We start from the raw sequence: 19,684 nt of genomic DNA, 5'->3' as shown, positions 1-19,684 counted from the left end.
TTGTTGGGAAAAGGGACCAAAGACAGTGACTCTCTCAGCTTTGAATTAAATTCGCTACATTGTCACGTGCACACTAACGAGAGCAGGGAAATTTTAGTAATGTCTTCGCTTATGACACCATCTCAGGTGCAAGAAATCTCGGTACACATTCTTCAGTATTTGGTGCAGAAGAATAATAAGGTAAAAAGAACGGATTCGAATTACTGACCCTTACACCCCAGTGTGTGCCAGCAACGAGTTTCTGTACCGCACTTCGGCTCGTGTCCAGAACACACCAGGCCCAGTTTCTAAACCGCACCAGGCCCAGTGTCCAGGACCCACCAGCCAAGTCTCCAGGCCGCACTGTGCATTAAATCGCGAGGCCTTGACTCCCTAAGCAAGCCTCTGTTCTGGGATTCACCTTCACCATTACCATCGGAGTCATTTTAAAAATAAAATAAAAGTTTGTGAAGAAAAAATACACCAGAAAGCAAAATAAAAATGAGAGACACAAAGTGGGTGGAAGCAGATGAGTTTCTACCATGCCGCTAACCTTCATATTTCACACTGTTTCCTTCTTCCACATATAACTTGGAGACTCAGAGCAGTTTTGTCCGATTCCTTGCAATGCTGTCCCGGAAATATGAACACAGGGACATGAACATGACCATTACTATCCTGTATGCTGCCATTGGCTTTATTTCAGGACTTTATCATCCATTCTCACTGCAATTTGGAAAAGTACATCAAAGCACATTGAAAGTTAGATAAATTGATATTACCTTCATCTCAACCTCTTCCAAAGTGCTTCACTCAGAGTGGCCTGGATGCAATCGTACTGCTATGGTCAGCATAGCTCCCTTTATGGAGAGTTTTGTTTTAGATTAATTCACGGCATAGCTCCCGATGTTGGACAGACATCCCTTCCGGATTTATAGATCAATGCACTGCTGCTGTCTACACAGTTTTCCACACTTAGCAATTTTCTGGGTTGAACCGAGCACAGCTTGACCTATGCAGTGCTGTGTCCTGACTAGATCGGCCCTCTTGGTTAATGGCTTTCTGTGGTGGATTGAGAATTTGATATAACTAAACATGTGAGTTGATCTGACACTGCGTTTCAGTTATGTTCTCCTTCTTGTGTTTGGAACCTCCGTCTCTCACTCTATTAATGTTGCAGTGTGCCCATGTACAGTACATCATGTTTGTGAATTCACACTGTTTATGGCAGCAGCCACAGTCTCCTTATTCCGAAGCACTCAGCAATTCCCATCGTCTTTGTGTCTTCACGTAGAAAGAAAATATGTCCTCTAAGCTAAAGGGCGCCCCCTTGGTACATAGTTAAAAACATGCTCCCCCTCACTACTTCACACCGCCAAGCAACCACATGAAAATATTCAGTGTGTAATGAGAGCAATGCGACCACTGGAAACATCAGGGATCAGACTATCAGGGAGATGGAATAACACTTCCCATGTCTGAACTGGTCAGAGTGAACACTCCAGTAATCACTGTGTAGCTGAGTCCTGTAATCTCTTTCCGTTTCAGTAGCATACTGCATTTCATTCTTACTGAAAAGTTCAAAGGTTCACGTTTAAACATGTTATTTTCCAGCTGCCAAATTATTGTCCTTTGCTTATCCAATCAGTGCCTCGACCATTTTTTGATAACTTCAGTTCCTAACTATCTAAGTTAGAATACATCTTTTGCATTTATTAAAATCTTTAAAATCTTCGTGGGTGGCACGTTGGCACAGTGGTTAGCACTGCTGCCTCACAGCGCCTGAGACCCGGGTTCAATTCCCGCCTCAGGCGACTGACTGTGTGGAGTTTGCACGTTCTCCCCGTGTCAGCGTGGGTTTCCTCCGGGTGCTCCGGTTTCCTCCCACAGTCCAAAGATGTGCAGGTCAGGTGAATTGGCCATGCTAAATTGCCCGTAGTGTTAGGTAAGGGGTAAGTGGAGGGGTATGGGTGGGTTGCGCTTCGGCGGGTCGGTGTGGACTTGTTGGGCCGAAGGGCCTGTTTCTACACTGTAATGTAATCTGTAATCTAAAAAAAATATCGTTTGCAAATAGTTGAGGCCCACTGGTCACTCAGTCATTGATTGGTGTTAAAATGATAAAAATCGATTCATCCCTAATTTATGCCTTTTTCCGGCTCAATGACCTGTCCTCCCCCATTCACATGTAGCTACTTTGGAATGCTGACTAGTCCCTTTCATTTCCTGTGTAACAGCTATGAGAGTTAAAAGATCTGTTCCAATTGCTGAGTAAAAGGCTCGAATGGCTGAATGGCCTCGTTCTGTTCCCTTGTAAAACTCTTGATGGGCTGAACAGCCTGCTTCAGTATATGCGCAGTTATGAATGTTGCTGAATATTTTGGAACAATCAGTGCACAGCCTACTTCTGACCTTTTGATGGAGGGAAGCGCATCGATGCTGCAGCTGCTGATGAACTAAATTAACTGATGGATACCCAGTTTCCATTGGCTTAGACCTTCAGAAGAATGTCCTACCTCACAGGAGGTAGTGCCACATAACACATTGGGCAGTACCTTCAGGATGAGACTAAGACATTCTCTCCATCCGGACTGTCTGCTCGGTATTCCTACAGAAGTTGTCAGAGACAGATTCATCTGTGCCAAGGTGTACGTTGAGAATGCTTCCTTCTTGTCGTTTCCCCCATCACTTCCCGGAGACTGACTGCTGCGTATTAGAGGCTTCTGCCTGCTCAGTCAGTGGTGGATCTGTGGAGACACGCTTTGTAATGGACATTGAAGTCCCACACCCTGAGTGCGTTCTGTTTCCTTGTCACCCTCAGTGCTTCCTCTGAAGAATTGAGTTAGCACCAAGGGGTGGTGTGGAAACCAGTAGATGCCGACCATCAGGAGATTTTCTGGACCTGTTACCATGAGATTTCCCGGGTTCTGGAATCAATGTTGGAGAATTGCACGGTAACTCCTTTCCTGACATTATCCCCGAGGATTTTCCCAACACTGGTGGGCCTGCCCTGCCCGCGGGACAGGATATAACCAGGAATGGTAATGGAGCTTCATTCCATATTACCCATTAGGCATGATTCTGTGAGTATGGCAGTGACAGACTGTTTCCTGACCAGTGGTCGGAAAACGCAGCCCTTCAGGCAGAATTATACGAGCTGAAGAATCGATATTTCTGGCATAAGCCCTGTACCACGAATGAGGCTTGTGTGTCTTTTGGGGGAGGGGTCGAGAAAGAAATGGGAGGAGTGCTGGGGCTGGGGGCAAGGTAGCTGCGAATTCGATATGAAGATGGATCTGAGGGACTAGTTGATAGTTTAGAATATATAGTAGAGTGGATAGATGGGAAAGGCGAGGGACTTGTCAAGAGGGCGGTGCCGAGTTGGAGACCTGAGACTCGGATAATGCTGGGGGAGGGGAAATGAGGAAACTCGTGAAATTCACATTAATCCTGTGGAATTGCAGGATCGAAGGATTGAAGTTGAGACGTTCTTCCTCCAGTCATCGGGTGGTTCGGGATTGGTGATGGAGGAAGACCACGACCTGCATATCCTTGGTGGATTGGGAGAGAGTGTCTAAATTTTCACCCACGGGTCTCGGTTGGGGCGGGTGTCCCAAAGACGTGCTCTGAAATGATCCACAAGTTGGTGCCCTGACACCCCAAAGTAGTGGTAATGACATTGTGTGAAACAGATACAGTAGATGACATGTGTGGAAGTGCATGTAAATTTGTGACTTATGCGGAATGATTCTTTGGGGCATTCGACAGAGGTGAGGGGATAGGTGTGGGCACTGGTTTTGCAATTACAACAGTGGCAGGGAATTATGTCAGAGGTTGGGTCCAGGCTGGGTGTCGCTATGGACTTAAAAAGCTTATCACAAAGGGAATGGTATCCCCAAAACACTGATAGGGTTCGGGAGGGAAATGTATCTCTGGTGATGGGACTTTTTGTCTGTGGTGGAAGTGATGGAGGATGATGCGAAGGATTTGGAGTGAGGTGGGTTTGCAGGTAAGGACCGGGAACATTCTGTCCTTGTTGCAATTGGGGGGCAGAGTTCGAGGGCGGAGGTGCGCAAAGTGGATGAGATGCGTTGGAGGGCATCGTCGACCATGTGGGAGGCGAAATTGTGGTATTGGAAGAAGGAGGACATCTGGGATGTTTTAAGGTGTAATTGGTCATCCTGGGAGCAGGTGGGGCCGTTGTGCAGGAATTGGGAATAATGGATGTCGTTTTTTCCAGCAAGTAGGGTGGGCGGATGTGTAGTCGAGGTAGCTGTAGGAGTTGGTGAGGTTGTCGTGGATGTCCCTTTTAAGACAGGCGCCAGAGATGGTGATGCAGATTCACGGGAAGGGCAGAGAGGTATCGGGGATGGTACAGGTTAACTTGAGTTTGGGATGGAACGTGTTGGTGCAGTTGATGAACTGTACAACCTTTTCGTGTGAGCACGAATTGGCGCCGATAAATTCATCAAAGTAGCGCCAAGAAAGGTGGGAAATGTTGCCAGTGTCACTGTGAGGTTTCTCCGCAGCAATAAGCACAAACCATTCTGTCTGTAACTGGAAATCCCGAGAAAATACTCTAACCACAATTCTCTGTTACATTCTACCCCCGACATTAGTTGGGAACGGCCGGACGTCAGTGAATTAAAAAAAAAGATGAGATCCCAAGGAAGAGACCCCGTTGCAGGGTGAGGGAGACACTGTTACGAAGTCCCCACAGGCAGTTAAAATGGTGAATACATTTTCCCTCCGTTTACACGTGTTCAGTTAGCATGATCGATCACAATCGAGTCTAAAAGTCAGAAATTTCCAAACTCCATTTGTCTTCAAGGAACTGGGAGGGAATCCTTCACGAAAGCAAGGTTTCACCCTCCGTGTGAGAATATGGAAAAATGTGATCAATGTCTGCTCTCCAACGATCGAGTATGTGGGAGTTTCCTCGAAATCATCTGTTCCTTTGGATGTGTCTCACTATGTTTGGGGAGGGAATGTTTCTTATGGTTTATGTTACATTTCTGTCAGAAGTTCAGATTTTCACATTTGTCATTTCAGCTCCAACTGTTTTCATAAATCCTAGAGTACAGTGACACATTTGAAAATCTCTATCTGTCCTCAATCAAAGTGGTCACTTTTCCTCCATGTTGATGAACAAGGTTTTTTACCTTCCTCACAGCTAACGTAGTGACGATCTACGTCCTGCTTTATAAAGATTGTGGATTGGCTGCATGTGTCAGACGTTATCTGGCGGCCATGGCAGTGGCGGATCTACTGGTCATTATCCTCGACCTGATATTGAGACACATTCCAATTGTTTATTGGGAACAGTTTTATTTCATGCGGGACATTCCCGTGTGTAATATCCACGCCGTCCTGCTTTCTGCAGCTACTGATTGTTCTGTCTGGTTCACCGTCACGTTCACCTTTGATCGATTTGCGGCCATTTGTTGCCAGAAGCTTAAAAGGAAATATTGCAGTGAGAAAACGGCGGCTGTTGTTCTGACAACAGTGACTGTGCTGAGCTGTTTAAAAAATATTTTCTGGTATTTTATGTTCACAGGTCAATATCGGCTGGCGAACCAGCCCTGGTTTTGTGAAGTAACAGATGGTGTTCATGTCTCCCCTTTCTGGGTGGCAATCGAGTTCCTCCACCACATTCTAAACCCAGCTCTCCCGTTTCTCCTGATCCTGCTGCTCAATGTTTTCACCGTCAGACACATTTTGGTGAGCAGCAGAGCCCGCAGAAGACTCAGGGCTCACACCAGTGGGGACGCTCGGTTTGACACAGAAATGAGCAATCGCAAAAGATCTATTATTTTACTGTTTGTGATCTCGGGCAATTTCATCCTGTTATGGTCAATATTAATGATGTTTTCCATATGGTACCGGATGGATGTGATCGGGCGTCGACCTGTGTCTTTACATGACTTTCTGAAGGAATTGGGCTTCATGCTGCAGCTCCTCAGTTGCTGCACAAACACCGCAATTTATGCTGTGACGCAGACGCAGTTCAGACAGCAGCTGAAGAATGTGCTGAAATATCCCTTCACCCAAATATATCAATCAATCAGTTTCACTTATAAATCAATCCATCCGGGAGTCTCTCATTGTAGTTGAATTTTTCAGCGATGAAGCAACCTGTCGCTTTCGTATCAGCCTGTGTAATGAGGGTTTGTCCCACCTTATCCGACAGGCGAGTTACAGGGACATTTCAATGATTCTATCAACTCAGGTGTCAGTAAGTAAAGGCAACATCCCACTGACTTGTATCGATCACTTCAAAGTATAAACAATAAAAATGTGCATTAAAAGTTACCGAGCAGCAGAGTGAAGGATATTGTTGTTTGTCATTGTTTTGAAAAAGCTGAGCTGGACAGAGACAGTCAGCCACAAATCTTGCTCCTTGGGGTAGGGGAGGGGACCGGGGCCTGAGCTCAGGAGTTCGATTTAAGTCGCTCTGTCATTGCTTTCACCTCTGGGTCCCCCACACCGACCTGGTCTTCGGCACAGTTCATCTCTCTACCCCGTTGCCGCTAACTCCAGTCAACCTCATCTGTCTCTCTTTTTCTCTATCACTGGCTCCCTCTCGAATCCTTCATTTGCACACAGTCCCAAATTTATCTCCCCCGTTATTTCATCTCATTTTCCTCCCTCACTTCCTCTGTGCACTCGCCCTTTCTCTCCACTCTCACTTTCACTTCCGTCTCTTGCCAGCCCACTTTTTGTCTCTCTCTCGCTATTACCTCCACGATTTCTCCACCCTTGTCCACTCTACTCTCTCTCCAGCAACTTCTCTCTAATTCTGACTACCACCTTCATAATTCTCCCCCATGTTCTCCCTACTCACAGTCAGAGAGAAACGGAGTGAGGGCGGGGAGAATGCGAGAGTCAGAGGGAGAAGGTGAGAAGAAGTCACACAGATGGAGAGGGAGAGAGAGGGCGCAGAGTGTGCGGGGAGAGAGGGTACGAGAGAGTGAGGGAGAGAAGCAGCGAGGCAGCGAGGAACGAAGAGGAAAGAAGGCCGAAAACAGGAGGGAGGATGGCGAGAGAGAGAGATAGAGAGAGAGGAGAGAGAGAGAAAGCGAGGGGTGACCAAGAGAGGAAGGAGACAGAGCGGGAAGGGAGGCGAGAAAGAAAGGTGTCGAAGAGAGTGAGAGGGCATAGGAAGAGAGTGAGAGCGGGATCGGGACAGAGAGACATGGAAGCGGGAGACAAACTGGGAAGGCAGGAGGGAGATATAGTGGGCAGGGAGGGAAGGATAGAGAGAACGGGAAAGAAAGGGAAGAGAGTGGGAACGGGACGGAGAGAGACAGGGAGACGGAGAGAGAGGTGTAGAGAGCGAGAGTGAAAGAGAGCGGGAGAGGGTGGGTGAGAGAAATTGGGTTTAGGGAAACAGAGACAGTGGGAATGAAAGGGGTAGAGAGAATGGGACGGGGGAAGATGGACGGAGATGTGGGGAGAGATTGGGAGGTGGGGAGACAGAGGGTTAGAGGGAATAAGTGTGGGAGAGAGGTAGCGGGAGGAAGACAGTGAGGGTAGGAGAGAGAGAGTGCAGGGAGATAGAGGGGGAAAGAGAGAAATTACGGGGAGAGAGTGCGGGCGGGGAGAGGTGGGGGAGAGAGGGAAAGGGAAAGAGTGCATAGAGAAGGAAAAAGATGGTTAGGGCTGGCAGAGAGAGTCAGGTGGAATGGGGGAATAGAGAGATGATGGGGAGAGAGATATTAAGAGAGAGCGCATAGAGTATGAGAGGTGTGGAGACTGTGGGGGAGCTGGTTGGAGGAGAGTGTGTGACAGGGCGAGGGAGAGGGAGAGGGGAGACATGGGCGGAGCAGGAGGAGAGAGAAACAGTTGAGAGACAAGAGTATAAAGTGGGGAGTGGTGGGGCAAGGAGAGTTTGGGAGAGAAAGAGAAAAAAGAGGGAAATGGGAGAATATGAGAGAGAGTGGAAGGGGAGGGAGAGCGGGAGAGGGAGAGGGAGGGGGAAAGGAACAGAGACAGAGGTAGTTGGAGAGAGATGCGGAAGGGGGAGAGATAGAGTTGGGGTAGAGACGGAGGGGAGAGAGGTAATGGCAGAGACAGTATGTGAGAGGGTGTGGGAGATGGTGAGGCAGAGAGAGAGAGGGAATTCGAAGAGAGAGAGATAGGAGTGAAAGAGGGAGGGTGGACAGTGATAGTGAGAGAGGAAGAGGAGATGGAGAGAGACTGAGAGATGGCATGAGGAAGGAGGGAGAGAGTGCGGTACAGGGCGAGTGGAAGGGGAGAGAGTGTGGGAACGGAAGAAGGAGAGAAAAGGAGATGGGAGCAGGGGAAATGGAAGAGAAAGGGGAGGGAAGAGAGATAGTGGGCATAGAGAGAAACAGATATTGTGGGAGAGAGAGAATGCGCCGTGGGGAGAGACAGACAGGAGAATTAGAGAGAGACGGAGGTGGAGGAAGCAAAGAGAGAGAGAGGTGGGAAAGCGAGACAGTAATTGGGGGTACGGAGAGAGAGGGACGGGCGAGAGATAAAGTGAGCGAAAGAGACGAGAGAAAGATGGGAAAAGGGAGAGAGTGGAGCGTAGGAGGGATGATGACAGATTAGTTTAGATTCCCTACAATGTGGAAACAGGTCCTTCGGCCCAACATGTCCATACCAACCCTCTGACTAATGAAGCACGGCAAATTCACGCTATCTGCACGTCTTTGGACTGTGAGAGGAAAACAGGGCACCCGGAGAAAACCCAACCACACACGGAGAGAATATGCAAACTCCATACCGAAGCTGGAATTCAACCTGGAGCCCTGGTGATGCAAGTCGGCAGTGCAAACTACTGAGCCCCCGTGCCACCCACTTGATTGAATCTGAAAAACGCACGAGTGAGATTTGAAAACATGACCTCTGGTTTTATTTTTAACAACGTTCAAAGTAATCTCAGCTGGTGTAGTATTTAAACCCCTGACGTTCGCACTATTCTGCATTGCAAACTAGCTGCGCAACCAACTGAGCTAAACTGACAGAGAGGATTAGAGCGGTGCTGGAAAAGCACAGCAGGTCAGGCAGCATAAAAGGAGCAGAAAAAATCAACGTTTCTGGCAAAGGCCCTTAATCAGAAAAAGAGGCAGGAAGCCTGCAGGGTGGAGAGAGGGGACGAGTGAGACAGACGAATAGAGAGGGGAATGGAAGAAAGAGAGAGATAAGAATTTTTGGAGGGGGAGGTGGGCGAGAGATGGAGTGGAAGAGAGATGGAGGTTGCGATAGACAGGGAGAGAGATGGAAACAGATAAGAGTGGAGACGAAAGAGATAGTGAAAGGGAGGCAAGTGAGAGAGAAAGAGAGGAAGAATGGGAGAGCGACAGACGGATTCAAGGGTGAGAGAGAGGGATAGGGAGAAGGGGATGAAAAGAGAGAAGGATGAAGAGCGAGGAGGAGTGAATTTGGAGATAGACGGAGAAAGTGACGACTGCAGATGCTGGAGATCAGAGCTGAAAATGTGTTGCTGGAAAAGCGCAGCAGGTCAGGCAGCATACAAGGGGAAAGAGAATCGACGTTTTGGGGCATGAGCCTTCCTTCAGGAAGAAGGGAAAGGTTAGAGAGAAGAGAGAGGGTAGAATGGAAGGGGAGAGAGGACAAGACAGAGAGAAGGCGCAGAGAGAGGGACGGGAGAGGATAGAAGTTGGGAAAGGTTAGAGAGAATGGATGGGGGGAAAAGAAAGTGGGAGATTGTAGAGAGACAGAGAGAGGGAGGGAAAATAGACACGAAGGGAGGAGATTGAGGCAGAGAGGAGGAGAGAGATGAGTGCTGAGAGACAGTGGGTATCGAAAGGGGGTAAAGGAAGACAAAAAGAGGGGAGATAAATGCTGCTGTGGAGACAGAAAGAGATGGATGGAGAGAGAGAAAGAGAGGTGGGGGCAAGAGGGATATAGAAATAGAGGGTTGAAGAGAGTGAGGCGCGGTGACAGAGGGAGACAGGGAGGGATTAGAGGGAGAGTGGTTGGTGAGGAGAGACGGAAGGGGGAGAGAGAGGGAGCGGATGGAGAGAGGGGTGACGGACAGAAAATGGAAGGAGAGAGAAGAGAGAGAGTAGGACTAAGAGAGGTGGAGAGAGAGGGTGTTGGAGAGAGAGATGTAGAGGGCGAGGGAGAGAGAGGGAGGCACGGGTTCGAGAGAAGGTGAAAGAGAGAAGAGAGAGGGAGGGATGGAAGGGGAGAGAGCAGAAGACAGAGAGAAGGTGCAGAGAGCGGGAGGGGAGAGAGAGGGAAGGAGAGAGAGGGAAGAGGCAGAGTGGGAGAGAGAGACACAGAGCGTGGAAAAAGACAGACAGAAGGGGAAGAGGGAGGGAGATGGGATAAGAGATTGAAGGAAGAAAGAGAGAGTGGTTGTGGGGCAGACAGAGAGAAAGAACGAGAGATAGAGGCAAACAGGAGAGAGGTGGGAGAATGCGACAGTGGGGGAGGACAGGAGGGTGAGAGAGGATAGAGAGAGGGACACGGCGGGAGAGAGTCTGAATGGTCGAGATAGGGTGTGAGGGAGTAGAGAGAGAGGGAGGGATGAGAGAGATTGGGGTGAAAGAGACTGGGGAGAGGAGCATGAGGGCAGAAGAGAGAGATGGAGGGGAGGAGAGATGAATGGCAGAGCGAAAAAGAGGCAAGAGAGGAGAGGGAGAGAGAAGGAGAGGAAAAATAAGAGAGACGAGGAGCGATCGAGACACAGAATAAGAGAGGTTGGTGAGAGAGTGGGTAGAGACAGAGAGTGGAGAAAGCGAGAATGGGCAGAGAGCGAGAGAAAAGGGGCAGAGAGAGGGGAGGCGACAGAGAAAAAAGGGAGGTAAAGGGGAAAGAGAGATTGTGAGGTTGGGACAAGTAGAGATAGTTCGTTGAGAGACATTGAGTGGAGAGAGGAAGACAGGCAGACGTGAGAGAGGGAGAGACGTGAAAGCAGAGAGATGAGGGATAGATAAAGAGGGAGGCGGGAGAGAGAGAGAGAGGGAAAGAAAGAGTGAGCTCAGAGAGGGAGGGAGAATGGCAGAGTTAGAGGGAGGCATAGAGGGCAGGGAGAGAAAGCGAGGAGGATAAAGACGGCGAGAGAGAGGCTTCACAGAGTGAGAGGAGAGAGAGGGGAAGAGAGAGGGCGGATGGGAGATAGCAAGGGATGGAAAGAAAATTAAAGGGGGAAGAGAGAGACGGAGGTGTGGCAGGGTGTGGGAGAGAAGAAAGGGAGGGAAGCAAAAACAGAGAAAGAGGGATGGAGGGAAGAGAGAAGGAGGGAGCAGCGAAAGGCAGGCAGCAAAGTTGACAGAGAGAGTGGGAAGGGCAGAGAACGAAAAACACATGAGGAACAGTAGAGGGAGAAGGATAGTCAGAGAGGGAAGGGTTTAGAAAGAGAGTGGTTAGAGAGATACAGATGGGATGAGAGAGAGGGTGGGGTTTGAGAGAGAGAGAGAGGGATGAGAGAGAGAATGGAAGCCAGTGAGAGGGGGAGGGCGAGAAAGTGAGAGGAGAGGGAATTGTGGACGTAGGGAAGGCAGATGGGAGAGAGGAAGAGAAGTGGGGGAACGAGAGAGAGAGAAAGAGAGGGAGGTGCAACAGAGAGAGAAGGATACACAAATGAAGAGGGGAGAGAGGGTGCGGTGAGTTTGAGCGACCGTGGTGGGGAGAGACAGAGAGGCAGAGATAAAGATTTGGAGCAGGTACAGACACAGAGAGCGGGGAGAGAGACGGAATGGAGAGAGAGAGGGAGGGTTGAGAGAAACTGGGGGCGTGAGAGTGAATACGGGTGAGACTGAGGCAGACGGGAGAGTGGGATGGGAGACGGGGACTGGAGATGAAAATAGGGATAGAAGGAGGGTGTAGAAAGAGGGATGAAGGGGAGAGAGGGAGTGATCAGAGAGTGGAGGATGGAGGGAATGATAGAGAGAGAAAGAGAGGGGGAGGAAGCAAAGGGAAGGTGCATCGAGTGGGGGGATCTAGAGTTGTGAGAGAAGGAGGAGAAAAGAGGGTGGGATGAGGGAAGAAGAGGAAGGAAGAGTTGGAGGGAAAGAGCGAAATTGCAAGGGAGGTGTAAGAGAGAGGGATGGAGGGGTGAGAAGAAAATAGGGCGGTGGGAAGAGGCGGAAGGGCGCATAAGAGAGTAAGGGGGTAGAATCAGAGAGGGAGGGGTGACAGAGGGAGGGGTGGGATGGAGAGGGAGGGTGATTGCTGAGAGGGAGGTTGCGGAAGAGAGGGAGATAGAGGAGGGAGAGAGAGGGAGGGGCGAAAGGAGTGTCTGGGATTGGTGGGAGAGTGTGAGTGAGAGTGGAAGGGGCAGAGTGAGAGGGTGGAGTAAAAGAGCGGAAGCACAGGAGGGAAAGAGCACGTAGCGCACGAGACAATGAGAGGAGCTGAGAGAGAGAGACAGAGAGTGAGATCGAGGAGTAATACAGAGAGGGAGGAAAAAGGTCGGAGAGAGGGTGTAGGGAGTGAGATACGACAGAGGCAGGGAGAGAGAGAGAGAGAGAGACGGAGGGACCTGGGGTAGCCAAAGAAAGAGAGGAGAAGTGAAAATGCACGAGGGGAGAGGGGGAGAGATTGTGAGAGAGGGAGGGGTAAGAGAGAGGGAGGAAGTTGAGAGAGAGTGGGATGGATGAAAGAGAGGCAGAGCTGAGAGATTGTTGGGAGAGGAAGGCGGGAGAGAGAGAGGGAGAGGAGGAGAGATGGACGTGGAGCAGAAGAGGCAGCTTGACGAGAGAGAGGGACAGAGACAGAGGGGGTGTGAAAGAGAGAGGACAGGGACTGGCAGACGGTGAGAGAGGGAGATGGATAGAGAGACTGGGAGGGAAGAGCACTGGAGAGAAAGTAGAGAGAGAGAGGGACAGAGGGAAAGCGTCAGAGAGAGAGAGTGATGGAGAGAGCTTGGGAGAGAGAGGAAGAGCTGGAAATGTATTGCTAGAAAAGCGCAGCAGGTCAGGCAGCATCCAGGGAACAGGAGAATCGACGTTTCGGGCATAAGCCCTTCTTCAGGAATGATTCCTGAAGAAGGGCTTATGCCGAAACGTAGATTCTCCTGTTCCCTGGATGCTGCCTGACCTGCTGCGCTTTTCCAGCAACACATTTCCAGCTCCGATCTCCAGCATCTGCAGACCTCACTTTCTCTCCAGAGAGAGGAAGAGGTTGAGGGAGAGCAGATGTCATGGCACGGGGGGAGAGAGAGGGGGAACAGAGAGGATTGGTTATAAGAAAGATAGAGACCGAGGGCAATAGAGAGAGGGAGGAGGTAAAAGGGGAGAAGAGAGAGTATAAAGAGTGATAGAGGGCATAGCGAGTGAGGGAGCGATAGAGAGAACTGTGGAGATGGAGAGAGGGGGAGACAGAGTGAATGAAGAAGGCGCGGCGGAAACTGAGAGAGAGCGAAGCAAGATGGTGAATGGGGAGACAGAGTGAGGGAGGACTGAAAGAAAAATGAGTGAGAGAGATTGTGGGGTAGGGAAGGCAGGAGAGATAGTAGGGGTTGGAGAGAGGGTGGGTTGAGCAAAAGAGGCAGCGAGAGGAGATTGAGAGGGGAACAGAGATGGAGGGAGGGGGTCAGAGACAGTGAACAGGGAGGGACAAGGAGAGAGTGGAAGATGGAAGATGGTTATAGAGGGAAGGAAGCGGTATCGAGAGAGACAGGGAGGGGGATTAGAGAGAGGGAGGATAAGAGAAGGGGTGACAAAGTGAAAAGAGTGAGAGGGGCAGAGGGAGGGAGAGAGAGAGACGAAGAGAGCTGGGGATATAGGGACTGAGGTTGAGAGAAAGTGGATGGGGTCGCAGAGAGAGAGGGAGATGGAAAAGAGAGGGCGGGGAGAGGGAGTTCGGAGCAGAACACGCAGCTAGGGGAGAGAGAAAGATAGATACAGAGGGAGGGGGGAGTGAGAGGACAGTCTGTTGCAGATAAAGAGAGATAGGTAAGAGAGAACAGAGGGAGGGGGAGACAGAGAAAAAGAGAATGGGGTGCGAGAGAGAGAGGAGGAGAGGACAGAGAGGGCAGGGTGGAGATAAGGAGACAGATGGGAAGAGAAACCTGGGGAGATGATCGAGAGAGAAAGTGCGGGCGGTAGTGTGTGAGAGAGTGAGATTGTGAGGCAGAGATGAAGGGTGAAAAGGGGTAATGGGAAAGGGGGGAGAGGGACGAAGGCATAGATGGAGGAAAGGAGATAAAAAGAAACTGAAGGGGGAGAAACAGACACGGGTGGTTGAGGGGGAGAAAGAGAGAGAGAAGACAGAGAGGGAGGGAGCTTGGGAAGAGAGGCAGAGTGCAGACAAAGACAGGCAGCAGAGAAGAGAGAGAGTCTGAGGGGCGAGATAGAAATAGACGTGAGAGAGAGGAGTTGTATCGAGCGAGGGAGAGTTTTGGATGGTGAGAGTGGGAATCGAAAGAGAGTGAGGGGGAGGAGAGATAATTTGGACGGGTAGAGAAAGGGACAGAGATGGCCGGCTGTGGAGAGCGAAGGCAGATGACGAGAGAGGAAGAGAGAGACAGAAAGAGAGTGGAATACAGAGAGAAGGGGGAGTTTACAGAAAGGGAGACGAGCAGAAAGAAATAGAGAGAGGCATCAGAGGGTGAGAGGGTGATGGAAGACAGGGAGGTGGCGATAGAAAGAGGGGAAGAGAGAGTGAGGAGGGAGAGGAAGAGGGAGAGGGACTAATGGGGGCAGGGACATGAGGAAGTACGAGCGGTAGGGGGCGAAACTGAGTGGCAGATGTGGAGAAAGACAAAAACAGAGGGTAGCGGATATGGGGCCATGTGGAAGAGAGGGGCAGTGGAAGCGAGAGGGAGTAGCAAGAGCGAAAGTGGGCGAGTGAGAGATGGAAGGTGCAGACAGAAAAGGAGGGAAACCGAGAGCGAGATAGAGAGGCTGAGAACGGGTGGAGAAAGAGTGGGAGTATGGCGTGAGGCAGACAGGAAGGGTGAAATGTATTGAGGGGTGACAAAGTTTGGGGAAGCAGGATGACAGAGCGAGAAGAGAGGCACCAGAAGAGAGATAGAGTGGATAGAGAGCGAAGGAGGTCCAGAGAGAGAGACATGGACGGGCAGATTGAAGGAAGAAGAGCAAGAGAGAGGGCGGGGGTACAGACGGGGGAAGGCAAGAGAGGGGCTGAATAATGTTTAAGAAAGGAAGAGTTGAGAGGAGAAAGAGATGGAGAGAGAATAGTTAGAGGAAGGGGTGGAGAGAGGAATGAGAACGGAGACACAGAGAAGGATGGGGAGAGCGAGTTAGATGGGGAGAAAGAAAGAGAGAAGTGGGGGAGTGAGAGAGAGAGCAAAAGAGAGGTACGGAGAGAGAGAAGGAGAGAGACTTATGGAGAGCGAGGGAGAGGAGGCAGTGAGGAGCGAAAGAGAAGGGCAGAGAGATGGAGAGGAGAGAAAGGGATAGGGAGGCTGGAGAGAGAGAGGCGTTAAGAGAGAAACGGGGGAGTGGGGGAGTGAGAGTGCGGTGATGGAGTGAGGCGGAGAGAGACAAAGAAGGGAGAGAGAGTCGGAAACAGGGGCGGGTTAGAGAGGCGGGAAGGGCGGGTTGATGCTGAGAGAGTCCGATAGGAAACGACAGAGTGAGGGAGGGGAGAGATAGTTAAACAGCGAGTGGGAGAAAGAGTGTGAGTTGGAAGAGGGAGACAGAGAGATTGGGGGCAGACAGAGGAGGAAGAGCTACAGAGAGGTTCCGAGAGAGAGTCGGAGGAAGGGGAGAGAGAAATGCGGAGCGTGGACTGATTTGGGAGAGACAGACGGAACGAGACAGAATGAGTGGGAGGAGGGAGAGAGAGAGACAGGGGGTTTGGGGGGCAGTGAGAGGGTCAGGCGAAAGAATAGGGATGAGAAAGTGGGACCGAACAGAGAGAGGGGCGTGCAGAGAGCGAGCGAGGGAAAGTGAGACGGATAGAGATAGGAAGGCTGGCAGAGGTGGTAGAAAGAGAGAGAGAGAGTGGAGAGACAGAGAGGGTGAGGTGGAAGAGGAAGAGACAATAACTGGGGACAGAGAGAGGTGAAGAGAGAGAGAGAGGCGAGAAAGAGTGAGTGGAATGAAGGAAAGAGAGAGACAGCGGTGAAGAGTGAGAGGAAGAGGTGAGAGAGAAGCGTCGAGAAAGAGGGAGGGGTTAGAAAGAGTGGGAAGGTGCAGAGTGAAGGAGAGGGAAAGTGGGAGAAAGGGAGGCTGGGAGACAGGGGAACAAAGAGAGGCCGGATGGAGAGAGAAAGAGAGGGATGTGGAACAGAGAGAGAGAGAGAGATAAAAAAACAGAGAGATATCGAGAGAAAATCAGGCCGAGAGAGAGAGTATATAGAGGGAGGGGTGGAGAGAGAGATGCAGGTTTGAAGAACGAAATAGAGAGATCGGGAAAACGAGAGAAAAGGAGAGAAAGATAGGGAGAAGTTTACTGAAAGGGCGTTGAGAGAGAGAGGGAAAGGGGGAGTGAGAGACAGGGATAGAAAGAGATAGAGTGGTAAGGAGATAAAGAGAGGAGTGGAGCGGGGGAGAGTGAGGCGGAGAGAGAGAATGTCGGCGAGATAGAAATAAGAGCTGAGAGATACGGAGAGTAAGCAGAGAGAGATTTAGGGATGCTGGGAGAGGCAGAGGACAGAGAAAGGGGTGGAGAAAGAAAGAGAGGTAAGGGGAGTGAAAGAGAGAGTGGGAGGATGGGCGAAAGTGGGAGTGACGGGGTGGAGACAGACGAAATGGACAGAGAATGAGAGTGAGGGAAAAGAGAATACAGAGTCGGGGAGGTAGGATAAATAAAGGGAGAGGGCAGCGAAAGGGATAGAGAGGCTGGAGAGAGAGGCGTTGAGAGAGACAGGGAAGTGAGCGAGTTGGAGGGAGGGGATGAAGAGAGTAAGAGAGAGACAAGGAAGGGGAAGGGAGAGTTGCGGGGGAGGGAGTTAACAGAGGCTAGAGGGAGAGAGAATGAGGGCGAGATATAGAAGGTGAAAGAGAGACAGAAAGGAGGGGATAGACAGTTAAAGTGGGAGTGGGAGATAGAGAGATTGAGAGAGTGAGAAAGTGAGGTGGAAGAGGAAAAGGGAATGACTGGGGACAGACAGAGGGGAAGATCGAGAGGGGGAGGCGAGAAAGGGTGAGTCGGAGGAGGGAGAGAGGGATACGGCAGGGGAGAATGAGAGAGAGAGGAGAGAGAGAAGCGGTGAGAAAGAGGGAAACGTCTGAGAGAGAGGGAGGGTGGAGAAGAGAAAAGGAGGGAAAGTGGGAGAGAGAAGGAGGCTTGGAGAGTGGGAGAAAGAGCGTGAGGGCGCAGAGAGAGAAAAAGTGAGGGGGGAGAATGAGGGACGTGGGAGTGAATGAACGAGTGGAGAGAGACGGTGGGAGAGAGAGGCAGTGCGGAGAGAGAATTAGGGGTAGAGAAAGAGAGGCATATGGGGAGTGAGATTAAGAGGTGGGGGACCGAGACAGCGAAAATGGGGGTGGAGAGAGAGAGAAAGAGAAGAAGGGAAGGAAACAGACGGAGGGAAAGGGTGTAAGAGAGACAGTGGTGGGGCCAAAGAGCCAGAGATTGAGGGGGAGGTAAAGAGAGACAAAGGGGGAGAGCACGAGAATGAGGGATGTGAGAGCTATGGGGATGGGGAGGAAGAGAGAGAGGGGCGGAGATGGAGTGGAGACGGATAGACAAAAATTGGGGAGAGGGTAGGGAAAGAGAGAGACAGGGAGGTGGGGTGAGGCAAAATGGAGGGAGAGAGTGGGACAGGTGATTAGAGAGAATAGGGCAGAGAAAGGGAGCAGGAGAGGCTGAAAGTACGAGGATGAGGGGTGGAGAGAGGGAGGAGGGAAGAAAGAGGGATGGTGTGCAGCGAGAGAGGGAACGGGAGAGAGGGAAGGGGGAGGCATGAGGGAGAGAAGGGGAGAAAGGATGGAGAGAGGGAGGGACGTGAACGTGCGGCAGCAGAGGAGAGAGGTCGAGCGTGAAGGGGAGAGAAAAAGGGATGGGAGAAAGAGAGGGGGATGGGATAGAGAGACACAACAGGGGAGAGAGAGATAGAGCCAGAGAGAGAGGTGGAGAGAGAGGGAGGTAGGGTAGAGAGGAGGAAGAGGTGAGAGACAAAGAGGGACTGAGAGGGAGCAGAGGTGGAAAAAGTGGTGTGAGACAAAAGGTGAGGGGTGAAGGGGCGGGGAGAGACACGGAAAGGAGGATATTGGGAAAGGGAGAGAGAGGAGAAAGAGGGAGGGATGGAGAGAGAAAGAGATGGAAGAGAGAAAGGGAAAGCGTCAGGGTTAGAGGGAGAGACAAGGAGAGAGGGAGGGGTGACTGAGAGAAATGGAAACCGAGGTGGAGAGAGAGAGAAAGGGAGAGCGGGCGGTGGTGAGAGACAGAGAGGGACGGGAGGGAGAGTGGCGTGAATGAAATAGAATGAGAAAGTGAGCGAGAGACGGAAATGTGAGGAACACAGAGAGATGAGGAGAGAACGAGAGGGAGGGAGAGAGAGGGAATGGAGGGGTACAACGGAGAGATTAAGAGAGGTGCAAGAGGGAAGATTGGTGGGTACAGAAAGATGGATGAATGGTCGAAGAGTGCGAGGGAGTTTGGGAGAGATACGTGGGGAGACTAGGGGAGAGATGGAGCGTGAGAAAGTGTGGATAGGTTGGAGAGAGTGAGATTGTTGTAGAGAGGGAGGAAGTGAGGGGGGAGAGAGACAGGGAGAGAGAGAAGCGGGAGAGAGTAAGGGCGGGGCGAGAGATTGGGAGTTGAGAGAGATTGGGGAGAGAGTACGAAGCAGAATGGGAGGAGAGGAGTGGGGACAGCGAAAGACAGAGAGGGAGGGAAAGAGAGAAACAGCAAAAGGGTGTGAAGGGAGTGAGAGTGAGGTAAGAGTGAGAGTGAACATTGGAGGGAGAATTGGGGAAGAAAGGGCGTGTAGAGAGATGGAGGGGTAAATATGAGGTGCGATAGACCAAGTGGTGGAGAGCGCGGGTGAGAGAGAGATAGGGAAAGCGGAGAGGGTGAGTGGAACGAGAGAAAAGAGTGAGAGGGAGAATGTGTTGGTGGCGGAAAGAGGAATGGGGATAGAGAGAGAAGGGGAGAGAGAAGGGTGTGGTGAGAGTGAGGGGGAGAGAGAGGGGAAATGAGAGATGGTGGCAGAGAGAGTTCAGGATAGACTGTATAGAGGAGGGGGAAGGAGTGCAGCGAGGGCATGTAGAGAGTGCGGGGAGAGAGATTGGGAGAGAGGGAATGGAGATGGGGAGGCGATAGAGGGGGTTGAGAAGGTGTGTGGTGGGTTAGGAGAGAGGTCAGGATGGGGAAAGAGAGTTAAGAAGGCGATTGAGGAAGAGAGTGGGCGGGGCTCAGTGTGACATAGTGTGGGGGTTAGAGAGAGTGAGATGGAAGGAGAGACAGGCGAAGGTGAGAGGGAGAGGGGATATGAGGAAGAGAGATGGAGAGGGGAGAGGGACAGAGAGAAGGCGGGCTGGGAAAGATGGAGAGGGAGAGCGAGAGAGGTGAGCCTAAGAGAGAAAGAGTGTTATGGGAGTGAGAGAGAGAGAGAGGTGAAGAGAGGGTGGAGAAAGACCGTGGACAAGAACGGCAGGGAGACACAGAGGGTGTGGGAAGATAGAGAGGGAGAACGTGGGGTAGAGAGGGAGAGAGAGCGCAATGGGGAGAGACAGAGAAGGGGAGGAGAGAGGGAGGGGAGAGAAAGGGTAAATGGAAAGAGAGGTAGAGAGAGTTGGGGAGAGTGCGAAGGCGATACTAGGAGTGAAGGGCAGACAGAGAGAGCAGGAGG

At 51.0% G+C, this 19,684-nt stretch overlaps 1 protein-coding gene across 1 annotated transcript in view; it reads left to right on the top strand.

Moving 5' to 3' along the window:
- LOC148135264 (putative G protein-coupled receptor 139) overlaps positions 1-6,090 on the top strand; it is a 34,079-nt gene extending 27,989 nt beyond the window's left edge. The window contains exon 2 of the mRNA XM_087985091.1: positions 5,130-6,090. Coding sequence (XP_087841217.1) covers positions 5,130-6,090 — 961 coding nt within the window. The remainder of the gene's footprint in view (positions 1-5,129) is intronic.
- Positions 6,091-19,684: the final 13,594 nt, after the last annotated feature.

The sequence above is a fragment of the Chiloscyllium plagiosum genome, unplaced genomic scaffold, assembly GCF_037043375.1.
Source record: "Chiloscyllium plagiosum isolate Xiang-an unplaced genomic scaffold, Cpla_swu_hap1 HiC_scaffold_50, whole genome shotgun sequence".
Lineage (NCBI taxonomy): Eukaryota > Metazoa > Chordata > Chondrichthyes > Orectolobiformes > Hemiscylliidae > Chiloscyllium > Chiloscyllium plagiosum.
This window is presented reverse-complemented; position numbering and strand designations above follow the sequence as displayed.